The sequence below is a fragment of the Carcharodon carcharias genome, chromosome 4 (assembly GCF_017639515.1).
Source record: "Carcharodon carcharias isolate sCarCar2 chromosome 4, sCarCar2.pri, whole genome shotgun sequence".
NCBI classification, from domain to species: domain Eukaryota; kingdom Metazoa; phylum Chordata; class Chondrichthyes; order Lamniformes; family Lamnidae; genus Carcharodon; species Carcharodon carcharias.
Window position 1 is genome coordinate 144,368,756 of NC_054470.1, and position 14,646 is coordinate 144,383,401.

The 14,646-nt window shown below is 44.4% G+C and overlaps 1 protein-coding gene across 10 annotated transcripts in view; it reads left to right on the plus strand.

The window, feature by feature from the left end:
* The window catches only part of tmem161b (transmembrane protein 161B), a 116,226-nt gene that overhangs the window by 20,185 nt on the left and 81,395 nt on the right, over window positions 1-14,646 (plus strand). For all 10 annotated transcript variants that reach the window (XM_041185896.1, XM_041185897.1, XM_041185900.1 and 7 more), the window contains one exon: window positions 14,514-14,597. In XM_041185896.1, the coding sequence (XP_041041830.1) occupies window positions 14,514-14,597 (84 nt within the window). The remainder of the gene's footprint in view (window positions 1-14,513; window positions 14,598-14,646) is intronic.

Sequence of the window (14,646 nt, forward strand, 5' to 3'; positions counted from 1 at the left end):
CAACAGAGACATGAGGAAATTTTTTTTTTTTATGCAGCGAGCGGTCCAGATGCCACCTCAGGTATCATGCATTACCAGGAAACGTTGTTCTGATTGTGGGCAGGCTCTTATTTGCCCACCACACTGTCACCTCACCGCTTCGTCACGTGAGCCATATTTCAAGTGCAGTCGTGCGCACACCTCTGTGTCCTGCACAGAAGACATGGTCCCAAAAGGCAAGAAGACTGCAGCACCCCACTCCCTGGTTTAATGATGCGTCCCTCAAGTGCCTTTTGGACACAGTGGAGGCCTGCCGTGATATCCTCTACCCACCACCACCACCACCACCACCCGCCGTCCCCGGCCATAGGAGGGGCAGCAACATCACTAATCCAGCATGAGAGGCAGTGGTCAGCTCCAATGCCTTGCAAAAGAGAACAGCCACCCAGTGCCGCAACAGGATGAGTGGTCTCATTTGTTCCGCCAGGATAAGTCACCCTTCTCATGACCTTCAACACAGTCACTCTCAAACCCCATCATATATCCACAGGGGTGTCACCTCTCAAGGAACAACACCACTAACTCTCTCACACACCCTCACATCTCCAGCATGCTCATATCCTGTCCATGTCTTCGCTCACCACCAAGCATTCCACGCAGTGCCATGTGTCCTGCTCTGACACTCTCTCCATCTGTTTTTATGCAGGAGAAACTGGCTCAACAGCAGGGATAGGTCCCAGACCAAGGGTGGAGTGGCCCACATTAGGCCCCTCACTCACTTTGAGGAGCGTGCCATTGTGCCGACTGGTCAGGATGTGGACCATGCCTGTGGCAATGGTGAGGTTGGTGGTGAACATCCTTGTGAGGATCCTGAACCACAGCACCTCTCTGTCTACGCAAATGTGACTGCCCTCTCTCCTGCTTTTGACTCTGCTGCCATGCACTAATTATCTCTCTTTTGGTTCATAGGGAGCTCTGCCAAGTGACTGACACCCAGAGCCAGGACCCCTAGTCCCTCAGCTTCATCCCCATCCTCATCTCCAGCCAAGAGGACAACTCCCCCATTGAAGAGCTGGAAGTAAGCAGCCTGGAAGACCCTTGTCACAGTGCTTATCTACACCCTGCACCAGCAGAGTGACACACACCTTGGTGGGACCTAGACCTAGAGCAGACTTGGTTCGCAATCTGGTGGTCACTGCACGGACACGTGTCTGCATTAGGGGGAGGCTGCTTCAGCCGAGCTCCCTGGCACTCTGGGGACTGCTGGGAAAGAGGCATCTGTGATGTCTAAATTAGATGATAAGGCTCTGGATTTTACCTTCATACCCATCCTGGAGAGTAAGCAGAAGGCAGGGGAACATCACGCAGAGCTGTTGGAAGCTCTCAACAGAGTGCTCCTGAGTCAGAGGAGTTCGTCCGCCTGCTCTCTGATGAAGTGGTGCCCAAATGTGTGCGTATGGAGTTCTCATGGGGAGGATGGTGGACACCATGGAGACCCTGGTCCAGCAGAGCGCAGCGACGTGTGCAGACCTGCACTCCATCGTAGTACCCATGGGCAAGTTCCTAGAGGAGAAACGGGGCATCTCGTCGTCCCTGCAGCTGCTCCTTCCCCTCAAGGGAGTTGAGCCTGGGCCTTCAGGCACCAGAAGGGAAGAATGGCAGCTGGAGACCCCTGGGTCATCCATTCAGGGATCTCAGAGGCTGTCTGCTCCATCTGGGTCACCTGCCTGTGACTCCCTCATCCTCGCCCTCTGTCACCGTAGAGGGAGCAGCTGGCCCACAGGAAGACAGCCAAAGTAAGCCAGGGGCCCCAACGCCTCAGATCCCCAGAGGACCCATGCAAAAGGAATCAGGCAACAGGGCCAACCATTGCAGAGGCTGTCTCCACCCCTGCTGTGGATGGCAGGGCAGCATCTAGAAGTCTGAGGCATTCAAAAGTTAAATTCTGATCACAGTTTGTTGCATGGATGAAAGCATTTTGTCACTTTACAACCTGAAAATATATTCACTTTCACTGAATAATGTGTAATGGTGTCTTTCAGCTTCATTGACAGGCTTTGTTAGTCATCCCCTGCATCCCACCCCCACGAGATGCAGCCGGTCCATGAGTGATTCTGGAGGGAGAAGTGTGTGCGGCAGGGCCTTTTGGAGACTTGTACAAGCGCACTCCCACGCACCTGGATTCTTCCAACATCAGTCATCTCAATGTCCTGAGCATTTTCAATGCTGCCTGCTGGGGTTCGCTTTCAGTTGACCATCTGAGCTGACCTGCATCTCCACCCACCCACTGCACTCCCATGTAGCACCTGATCTCACCCACCACCACTCTATTTTGACTTTCAATTTGGTAAGCGTGGTGCGTGTAACATTTTTCTTTGAGTCCCTCCATCCTCTCCCCTCCCCCAGTCACCCATTTCCTTTACCCCGTCACTGTTGACCTCCCCCATTTTGATGACACTCCTCTTCTCCCCCCCCCCCCAACAAACTCAACACCTCTACCCCTGTCGTTCCTAGATCTTCCTTCTCCCCCCCCCCCCCCCCCCCCCCCCCCCCCCCCCCCCCCCCCAGTAAATGTTCCTCTCCCAAACATAGCTGGACCTTCCTCTCCACCCCCTCAACCATCATCTGCTGTGAGCAGATTCTAATGGTAACTTTCCACCTTCTGTAAGCTGCTTCGTGGTGGAACCATGTCCACGAGAATCCACCCAGCATGCATTCCTCCAGGGTCTGGTTGCTGTCAGGCTCCAGCACCTTCTGCTCCTCAGATGTCCACAATGTGAGCAAGGCCCTGATGGTAAGTCCCAACTTCTGCACGTCACACGTGTCAACACGTGTTCTGCACCAGCATGTTTTTCCGCCGATATGGGCAGATGATTCAGCGGGATGGCCTTATAATGATATGCAGAGATATTACAGAGGGGTTCCTGATATCCAATGGTGGGAAACGCGGCCCGCCATTGGGCAAAGTGGACGATTGCAAACTGGTTTCACGACATTGTGAAACTATTTTTGGCCTTCTCGCCATATTGTTCACTCATGCCACCAAACACACTCGACGCCAGTGGGCGTGGACGATTCCACCCAATGAATCTCGAAAGTTCAGGGTGAAATGAAAACAGAAATAAGCAAGGCATGAGAAGAGACTTGCAGTCAACATAAAAGGGAATCTAAAATCTATAAGCATGTAGGTGATTAAAGGGTGTAGTAGGAGAAGGGGTGTGGCTGATAGAAACCAAAAACGGGATCTATGCAAGGGGCACCAGGTAATAGATGATTAGCCATGGTACTCAAAGGATGATAAGCATCTCAATTCATTAGAGAGAGATAATTGGTTATATGTAACTTAACCGAGTTAAATTGGATAGACTCTGAACAGATCTAGCAGCTCAAGCTCGGTATCCATGATGTGCTGTGGGCCATTGACGGCAGCGGAGTTGTATTCAACCACAACCTGTAATTCATGGCCGGTTATAGCCCTCACTACCGTTATCATCAAGCCAGGGACCAAACTTGGTTCAGTGAGAAATGTAGGAGAGCATAGCAGGAGCAGCATCAGCTATACTTAAAATAAGATTCTAACCTGAAGAAGCTAGAACACATGACTACATTGCTAATAATCAGAAACAGCGTGCTGTGTACCGAGTTAAATGATCCAAAACCAATGGGTCAGATCAAAGCTCTGCAGTCCTCCCATATTCCATTGTGAACTGGGAGGGCAAAGCTCCAAAAGCATCCCCATCCTCAATGATGGCAGAGCCCACTATGTGGGTGCAAAAGCCAAAGCATTTGCAAGCATCTTCAACCGAAAGCCGAGTAGATGATATATCTGGACCTTCTCCTGTGGTCCCGACCATCATAGACCCATGTCTTCATACAATTCGATTGGTAGCATTGTTATGACCGCAGCTGATGTTAATGCTGAGCAAGGCAGATCTCAGATTAAAATCCATCTCGGCTGATCGTATTTTTTTTTCCCCTGTATTGTGGGAGCAAGAAAGGAAAGCTACTGATCACAAAAGTGCAGGACTCCAGTGATAACTCCTAAAATCTGAAGAATTGAAGTGGTTATTAAAAGTAATAGGTAAAGCTTAAATGCAAAAGATAAAAGATACATAGTTGGAAAGAAATATTACAAAATAACCCCCAAAACGTGTTATCAAAGGTACACAATAAAACTATCCTCTTGGCAACAGCCCTTATAGATTCTTAACCATGACATATTACTCAAACTGAGAAAATGCTTTCACTTTAAACAGAAGTACAATCCACGACTTCCCAGAGCAAATCCACACTGAGGTGGTTCTTCCAAAGGACAAATATTCTTCTGGCCCAAAACTGAATTACAATTTTCAATTAAAGGACTTTCACAGCTTTTCAGCACAATCCAAAACACAAGAGTTGGCTTTCGGTGGCACACACACACACACACACACACACCTCCCCCCCCACCCCGGGCAACTCACTACAACTGAAAACCCATTCTCATAAAAACTTTTCACCCCTTTCATCTTTGTTCTCCATTGTCTTTAAATATCCCTTTTGAAAACTCAGGTTCCAAAATGTCAAAACTGATCCCCAAATGAAAATTTCAAATCTGTTCTGTTCCTTGTAAATTAACACCCACCATAAGGCCTCATTACAAAATGCAAGAAGATAACATTTTTAGTCTTTCATCCCTTAGATTCTGCAGATAGTCTGGCTCCAACAACCTCACCTTTGATTAACCCTGGACACACAGACACAGTGTACCCTTACCTACACAATATACACATAAACACAGAAATATAACAATGTACACATATCACCACACCATATGATATCAAGAAATGGCTGATGGCACCGGGTACCGCAAAGCCTATGGACCCTGACAACATTCTGGCCATATGTAAAGACTTGTGCTCCAGAACTAGCCGTGCCCTTAGCTAAGTTATCCCAGTAGAGCTACAACACTAGCATATATGTGACAAGCATGGAAAATTGCCCACGTAGTTCCTGTCCACAGAAAGGACAGATCCAATTCACCCACTTACTGTCCCATCACTCCACTTCTCATCACTTTGCTGATGATTGTCATCGATAGTGCTATCAAGTGGCATTGCTCAGCCACAACCTGCTCATCGATGGATTCTGCCAGGGCAACTGGGCTCCAGACCTCACTAAGGCCTTAGTCCCAATGGGGCTGAATGAACTGAATTCTAAATGTGAGAAGAGAGTGACTGCCCATACAGGAGTAAGCCATTTGGCACCTCGAGCATGCTCTGCCATGGCTGATCTGATAGTAACCTCAAAGCTGCATCCCACCTACCCCCAATAACCTATCCACTTCTTTTCTTACCAAGTATATATCCACCTCTGCCTTAAAAATGTTCAAAGACTCTGCTTCCACCACCTTTTCAGGAAGAAAGTTCCAAAGACTCACGACCCTCAAAAAAAATTTCACCTCATCTGTTTTAAATGGGCGACCCCTTATTTTTAAATAGTGACCCCCTAGTTCTAGATTCTCCCACAAGAGAAAACATCCTCTCCACATCCACCCTCTCAAGACCCCTTAGGATCATATATGTTACAATCAAGTCGCCTTTCACTGTTCTATACTCCAGTGGACCCAAGCCTAGCTTGTTCAACATTTCCTCATGAGACAACCCCACCCATTCCAAGGTCTGGTAAGCCTTCTCTGAACAGCTTCCAAAGCATTTATGTCCTTCCTTAAATAAAGTGACCAATACTGTACTCAGTACTCCAAATGTGGTCTCACTAGTGCTCTGTCTAGTTGAAGCACAACCTCCCTACTTTTGTATTCAATTCCCCTTGCAATAAGTTATAACATTTTATTAGCTTTCCTAATTACTTGCTGTACCTGTATACTAGCATTTTGCGATTCATGCACGAGGACGCCAGATCCCTCTGAATCTCAGAGCTCTGCAATCTCTCACCGTTTGGATAATATGCTTCTATTTTATTCTTCCTGCAAAAATGGACAATTTCACATTTTCCCACGTTATACTTCATATGCGAGATCTTTGCCCACTCACTTAACCTATCTTTGTATCCTCCTTATGCCCTCTTCACAACTTAATATCCTACCTATCTTTGTATCTTGACATTAAGGCAGCATTTGACTGAGTGTGGCACAAAGGCCTAGCACAAATAAGGTCACTGTGGATTTGGGGGAAATTCTCCACTGGATGGAGTCATACCTAGCACAACGTAAGATGATTGTGGTTGTCAGATTCCAATGACCTCAGCCCCAGGACATCGCTGAAAGAGTTCCTCAGGGTAGTTAGTATCCGAGGCCCCACAATCTTTAGCTGCTTCATAAAGACCTTTCCACCAATATAAAGTCAAAAGTGGGGATGTTTCCTGGTGATTGCATAGTGATCAGTGCCATTCATAACTCCTCAGATGCGGAAGCAGTCCTTGCCCTTAAGACATTCAGGCTTAGGTTGATAAGTGGCAAGTAACAAGCCTGCCACAAGGTGCCAGGCAATGACCATCTCTAACAGGAGAAAATCTAGCCACCTTCCCTAGATCTTCAACACAGTTATCATCACTGAATTCCTTGGTTGTTGTCAGTGACCAGAAACCTAACCAGACTAGCCAGTTAAATATTGTGGCTGCAAGAGCAGGTTAGGGGTTGGGAATTCTGCACTGAGTAACTCCACTCCTGACTCCCCAAAGTCTGTCCACCATCGACAAGGCACAAGTCAGGAGTCGAGAACACCACTACCTGGAAGTTCCCCTCCAATTCGCAATCATCCTTAGTTGCAAATAAATTGCTGTTCCCTCGTTGTCACTGATTCTAAATCCTGGAACAGCAGTATGGGTGTACCTACGCCATATGGACTGAAGTGATTCGAGAATGTGGGAATGGGCAGTAAATGCTGGTCTTGTCAGTGATGTTCAGATTACAGGAACAAATAAAATCAATAGGCAAGGGTCATGATTGAGGTTCTAAATCTGTACTTTGCTTCAGTCTTTACCAGGAAGGAAAATACTGCCAAAATTGTAATGAAAGAAGAATTAGTTGAGTTAAAGGTTGTGCTAAAAATGTAAAGAAAAAGGAAGTATTAGAAAGGCTGGCTGTACTTAAAGTTGATAAGTCATCAGGACTGGATGGGTTACATCTGAGGATGCTGAGAGAACTCTGGAAATTGCAGGAGTTGTTCCAATCCTACTTGTATACGAGGCTGGTGCTACAATGGAAAATTGCAAATGTTACACCCCTTTTTGAAAAAAGTGCAAGGATAAACTCAGCAATGCAGGCCAGTCAGTTTAACCTGAGTAGTGGGAAAGCTTTTTTAGAAGCATTATTCCTGGACAAAATTAATAGTCATTGGACAAGTTGGTTAACTAGGGAAAGCCAGTGCAGATTTGTTAAAGGTAGATTGTGCTTAACTTGATTGAGTTTTTTGATGACGCAACTATCTAGTTGATCAGGGTAATGTAGTTGATGTGGTCCAGATGGACCAGATGTGTGATAAAACAACATAACAGACCAACCAGGACATTGAAGCCCATTAAATTGTAGCAGCAGGAATACAAAGTTGGCTGAGTGACAGGAAACAAAGTAGGGGTGAACAGTTGGTTTTCAGACTTGAAGAAAGTAGACAGTAGGGATCCCCAGGGGTTGGCACCAGGATCATTACTTTTCTTGATATATAATAATCACCTAGACTTGGGTGTACCAGGCACAATTTCAAAATTTGCAGATGACGTGAATCTTGGAAGTATTATGAGCTGTGAGGAAGATAGTGACAGATGTCAAGAGAACATAAGCTGGTGGAATGGACAGATATGTGGGAGATAAAATTTTGTGCTGGGAAGTATGAACTGGTGCATTTTGGTAGGAAGAACAAGGAGAGGATTTGTAAAATAAAGGGTGCAATTCCAAAGGGGGTCAGGAACAGAGAGACTTGGTGGTGCATGTGCATAAATTGCTGAAGGTGGAAGGACAGATTGAGAAATGTGATAACAAGGCAGACCAGGATCCTAGGCTTTATAAACAGGCATACAGTATAACAGAAGGAAGTCACGCTAAACCTTTTATAAGATGAGGGTTTGGCCTCAACTGAAGTATTGCACTGCACTTTAGGAAGGATGTGAAAGCTTTATTGAGGGTGCAGAAATGATGTAAGAGAATAGTTTCAGAGAGGATAGACTTCATAAGGTCTTAAGAAATTGCTCCTATTTCAGAGTAGACCATTTGATCTGTCGAGCCTGCTCTGCCATTCCATAAGATGGCTGATCTGATTGTGGCCTTACTTGCACTTTTCTGCCTGTCCTCCATAACCATTGACTCCCTTGTTGATCAATGGTATGCCTAACTCAGCATTGAATATACTCAATGAGCCAGCCTCCACTGCTCTCTGTAGAAGAGAATTCCAAAGACTAGTGAACCTCTGAGAAGAAATCCTTCCACATCTCCATCTGAAATGGGAGACCCATTATTCTGAAACTAGTTCTAGATTGCACCTTTTTGCCTCGCCCCCACAGCCCCAAGGGGAAAAAATTACTGAGGTGCAAGAAGTATAGTGTATTGCAGAAAAGAGAGACATGTTGTCGAAGTTTTTTGTCTTGCCGCCAGGAGGACAAATTCAAGAAAGCCAAATTTCAAACAATCATAAAAGGCAGAGTGCAGACCATACTCAACCAGCTTGCAAAAACCCAAGACAAAATGTCTACTGTTAGATGCCATTTTGTGATTGGGCAGCACTGGCTGAACACTCCTGGCTATGCTAATAGCTACACTAATAACCATCTAAGACTAAAGAGCCGATAGTGTAGTGTTATTGTCTGCTGGACTAGTAATCCGGAGACCCAGGGTAATGCTCTGGGGACCCAGGTTCAAATCCCACCATGGCAGATGGTGGAATTGTCATTCATGACCATGAATTGATTGTTGTGAAAATCCATCTAGTTGACCCTTACCTGGACTGGCTGACATGTGACTTCAGACCCACAGCAATGTGGTTGACTCTTAAATGCCCTCTGTTGTACTCAGCCACTCAGATGGACCACCCAGCACTGGCCTAGGGACCGGAAACGACCTGTCGACCCTGCAAAGTCCTCCTTACTAACATCTGGGGGTTAGTGTCAAAATTGGGAGAGCTGTCTCACAGACTAGTCAACTCACAGAATCATACCTTACAGATACCACCATCACCATCCCTGGGTATGTCCTGTCCCATCGGCACAGTGGTTTACAGTTGGGATGGGAATCCTCAACATTGACTCTGGACCCCATGAAGCCTTGTGGCATTAGGTCAAACATGGGCAAGGAAACCTCCTGCTGATTACCACATACTGCCCTCCCTCAGCTGATGAATCAGTGCTCCTCCATATTGAACACCACTTGGAGGAAGCACTGAGGGTGAGTAAGGGTGCAGAATGTAGTCCATCACCAACAGTGGCTCAGTAACACCACTACTGACTGAGCTGGCCGAGTCCTAAATGACATAGCTGCTAGACTGGGTCTGCAGCAGGTGGGGAGGGAAGCAACAAGAGGGAAAAACATATTTGACCTGATCCTCACCAACCTGCCTGCCGCAGATGCATCTGTCCATGACAGAATCTGTAGGAGTGACCACTGCACAGTCCTTTTTGGGGACAAAGTCCCGCCTTCACATTGAGGATCCCCTTCATCGTGTTGTGTAGCACTGCCACAGTGCTAAATGGGATAGATTTCGAACAGATCTAGCAAGTCTGTTCATCCATGAGGCGCTGTGGGCCATCAGCTGCAGCAGAATTGTACTTGAACACAGCCTAACCTCGTGGCCCGGCATATCCCCATCTCTACTATTGCCATCAAGCCATAACTTTTTTGAATTACCTGGGAGCTTTGAGTTCCCCATTGTTTTCCCCGTGACAACGCCTTGGCCAGCTGACTTGCCAGCCAATCAGCACCCTTTTCTCCAGTAATATAAATTGTTGTGATCGTTTGAAATTTGGTTTTCTTACATTTGTCCTGATGAGTGTAGAACAAAAAGCTTGAACAACATGTCTCTTTTTTTTTAGCAATATTCAAGTTCTGTAGTACCAAGCAACTATGAACCATAGAGTAGCGTTGGTGGAAGACTTTACCTCATTATTGAATGGGGTAGTCATCGTGTTAAGGGAAGAATTCTTGAAGTGTGTTCAGGAGAATCTTACAGATCACTATATTTCCCACCGAACAAGGAAGGAGGCATTGGTAAATTTTGTCCCACCCCCTAATGAAGCGGGTCAAGTGGGGAATGTCACAGTTGAGTAGCATCTCAAAATAGTGATCATAGTGTCATAAGGATTAAATTAATCGTGGAAGAGGACACCAACTGTCTAGAATTAAATAAAACTGGAAGAGGATATTTGGGAAGATTTCTAGTCAGAATAAATCAGAGTCAAACACTGGCAGCAGAAATGCAATAGAGCAATGGGTGGCTTTTAAAAAAGAAATGGCTTAAGTACATCCCTGCTTGGAGCTAAGGGAGGGCAACCAAAGCCAGAATATCCTGGATGACGACGGAGTTAGAGAATAAGATAAATCAGGAAAAAGCAGGTGTATGCCATGCGCCAATTTGGCAATGCTAGGGAGAATCAGGCTGAAGGTTTGACTGAGGTACCAAATGAATATTTTGCATCATTGTTTACTAAGGAAGAGGCGTTTATTGAACTATTGGTAAACAAGGGGCTTATTGGGATACTGGTGAGATTAAAATGGATAAAAAGGAGGTACTAGAAAAGCTGGCAGCTCTTAAAAGTGGATAAGACATCCAGTCCAGATGGGATGCACCATAGGTTGCTCAAGAAACTGCACTCGGTCAAATAAGATAAAAGCAAAATGCTGCAGATGCTGGAAATCTGAAAAAAAAAATTGTTGGAAAAACTTAGCAGGTCTGACAACATGTGTAGAGAGGAAGACAGAGTTAACGTTTCGAGTCCATATGACTCTTCATCAGAACTCGGTCAAATGCTGCCTTGATGTCAAGGGCAGTCAGTCTCACCTCACCTTCACCTCTTTTGTCCATATTTGAACGAAGGCTGTAATGAGGTCAGAAGCTGAGCGGTCCTGGCGGAACCCAAACTGGCATCAGTGAGCAGGTTATTGCTGGGTAAGTGCTGCTTGATAGCACCTATTAAGCAAGGCGAGCTGCATGGATTTGTTAAGCGAAAATCGTGTTGACTAACAACTGAGTATTTTTTTGATGAGGCAATGGAGAAGGTGCAACCTATTCAATTTGAATAGGTGCCATCTGCCCCAGATTTGCCCCTGTTTCCCAAGAATCTGAAGTCCCCTTTCCTGAACCATACCTCAGACCATGCATTGATCCTCCTTATCTTCCTATTTCTGCATTTGGCACTAGGAGTAATCCAGAGATTATTTTGAGGTCCTAATTTTTAACTTCCTCCCAAGATCCTGAAAATCTGACAGGATGACCTCAAAACCTGTTCCCTCTATGTCGTCAGTATTGATGTGTGCACAGCTTCAGGCTTGCTAGCCCTGAAGAATATTCTTCATGCTTTCCATGATATCCTTTACTCTAGCATCAGCGATGCAACACACCAAACAGGACTCATGATATTGGGTCAGTAATGCCTGTCTGTTCCCTAACTATGGAATCTCCCATAACCACTGCATTTCTAATCTTTGCTGTTCTCTCTTGCCCATTGGTGCCCTAGGCTGGACTGCACTCTTTCAAGGTCTCATCACTCCCAGAAGTGTCTAATGCAGAGTACCATTTTGAAAGTGGCAATATCCCAAAGTCACCTGCATTTCTTGCCTCTTCCTACTCTTCTGGATGGCCACCCATCTACTCTCTCCAACTTTTATGGCCTGTGGGGTGACCACATCCTGAAACATGTGATCCAGGAAACTCTCATCTTCCCTGATGCTCTGCAGTGACAACAGCTGCCCCTTGAGCTCAAGCTGCTGGAGATACTTTCTACACACATGGCTCCCTGTCATGAATGTATAATAATTCTCATAATATTATTGTGATTTGTTGTAAAAGTAGGTTAGTAGTAGAGTTTGGATAGTTTTGGGGGGGGGGGTGGATTTAATTGAATTGGAGATAGCTGATCTGGAGGCTTTGACTCATCAAAAGAAGGTAGGTTTAAAATGCTAAATACATTCTAAGGCTTCAGCCATGTTTATGTAAGGTGAGGAGAATTTGCATTTTTAGATAAATTAGGGTAGTTTGAATTTCAGAGAGATGGTAGGATGCTACACCTAGCCAGAGAAGTTAGGCCAAGCGCTGTGTTATTTTTCCCAAAGTTTACAGATAATATTAGCACCATGAAAAGATTTATATTAGCACCATGAAAAGATTTATATTATGAGAAAGGTATAGTTCCAAAGACATATGGGAAGAATGGGATTTACATTAAAAGGGAGAAACATATATAAAGGAGAATGAGCGATGTGTCAGGGACGGCGTTGTAAGATCTAACAGAATTGCGAAAAGCCATCAATTTTTGAGCATCGAGTCTGCTGTCTACAGAAACCGAAGCTAGAAATAGCCACTTTGAATTTTACTGTCCAGGATATTGTGTTAACTTGCTGGCATCTGTTTAACATTGTTATTTTCTTTTACTGTTGCCTTAACAGGGGTGTAACTGGAAGTCAGATAAGTTAGGGGTTTTAGGAGTTTTGTAGTAGTAATTTATGGATCTGTGTATACGCTTGAAATCTTTTCTTTTGTTAATAAATATTTAATATAGTTTTCTAAAAATCTCAAGTCTTGATGGACTTATTGCTTCTGAATTTAGGGCACACCTCTCGAAATAAAATACAAATTGCAAACCATGTGACCGTGTGATCAAGTTTCCCTTGTGGATTTGATCCGCCTGGCACGCATCATCTGCTGCGTCATAACATTCCCCAAGACACATGAAGTTCCCACATGGCAATGGAATTGCAAGCAGACCTAATAAGATAGATTGGATGGATTGGTAGGTTTTTTTGTTTCTGTCCCATCATTTTTACATGATAGATTTCTAGAAGATCTGATCCTTTATTTCATTCAGGATGGGATAGATCCATTAACTAAAATTAATGGATAGTTTTTTAAATACCTTATGGTTCTGGTTGTCTCACTGACAGCTTGGCTAGATATTAAGATGAGTGTAGAGATTTAATTTTGAGTTAAGTATTTGGCAGGAAATTGTAACTATTGGTCTTTGGCATTCAGTATTGAAAGATGATTTTCTGGAAGCAGTTACAGACAACCTAAGCACACGTTTGCTTGATTTGGTATGTAAGACACTGAAGCAGTTATATAAATGAGTGAACCGCTGTGTGAAAGTGCGAACGTTGATGTTCCAGCTACCAATTAAGTACTTGGGTTCATCCCATCAGCCCGTCCATCTGCACATCAAAATAAAACACAAACCTCAAGATGACGCTGAATGTCTTTTGCTCTGACTATAATTAAATGAGGCCAGTGCAAACAAGTTGAAGTCTAAGCATGGAGCTAGGTATAAATGGGAAGGCCAGCCCTGTTGAAACTTTGAGGCATGCACTGACCTGCAGCAAGAAGTAACTACAGAATTGTGCCACCCTGACTTAATAAATAATAAATACTGAAAGTTTGTGTGACACTGGGTGTACCTAATATTGGTATAAAAGGACAATGGACAATCTAAAATAAAAATATTTAGTTGGAGGAGGGTCAATTTCAGTGGGGCGTGAACAGATTTGTTCCAGGTAAATTGGAATCAAAGATTGGTAGGCAGAATTATAACGGAAACGTGAGCTGCCTTTAAAGGGGAGATATGGTTGGGCTACAGTTGAGGTACATTTCCATGAGGGGGAAAGATAGGGCAAGCAAAGCTAGAGCTCTCTGAATGACAAAGGAGACAGAGAGCAGAAAAAGGGTGCATATGGCAGATGCCAGATCAATTTACACAAGTGAGAACCAGGCTGAATGTAGAAAATTCAGAGGGGAAGTGAAAAAGATAATGAGAGAGTGTGAGAAGAGACTGGCAGACCATTTCCCCTCGCTTCCCATTCTTTGTATGCCTATCCTAATTTGTGACTTTATATTGGTCTATAATTCTATTTTGTATGTTTGCCAGCCTCTGTGCCAGCCACACTTTGTGTTCTCCGTATTGGGTTTTTACTTTTTGTGCTTGCTTTTTTTCCATGATTTATTTGAATGTTTGACTCTTGTTCTGTTTTCTAATAATTGCCCTTCTAATTTGCTGAATGCTGGTGAGGAGATTTGAATTAGGTCCAATAGTACAGCACTGGGTTTGTGTAAGAAGATAATAAAGGGAGAAAAGGAAATTTAAAAACAAAAATGAAATAAAGAAAGTACAGGCAGTGTAGCAGTAATAACATGGTTGACTTGTGTGACTTTTTGAAATGTAGTTGGTCAATTGTGACTGAGTCTGGGCTCAAAATCGGCTAGCAACATTGGAACACCTGTAGTCTACGGCATTGCATTTGTTCAAGGTGGAACTTTTTTTTATTACGTGCACTTGCTTCATTTATAATGCTGATTGTTAGAAAGGTAACCTCCTTGATTGTGGATAATTTTGGAATGGTATTGTTACAGCTTGAAATGGCATCAGCATCCCACAGAAGAACAACTTCAGGCCCTTGCTGGAAAACAACAAAAAGCAAAATCCAGGAAGGACAGGTAATAATGCTGGTTATGAGATCACTTCCTGCACATTAAATGTAGTTTA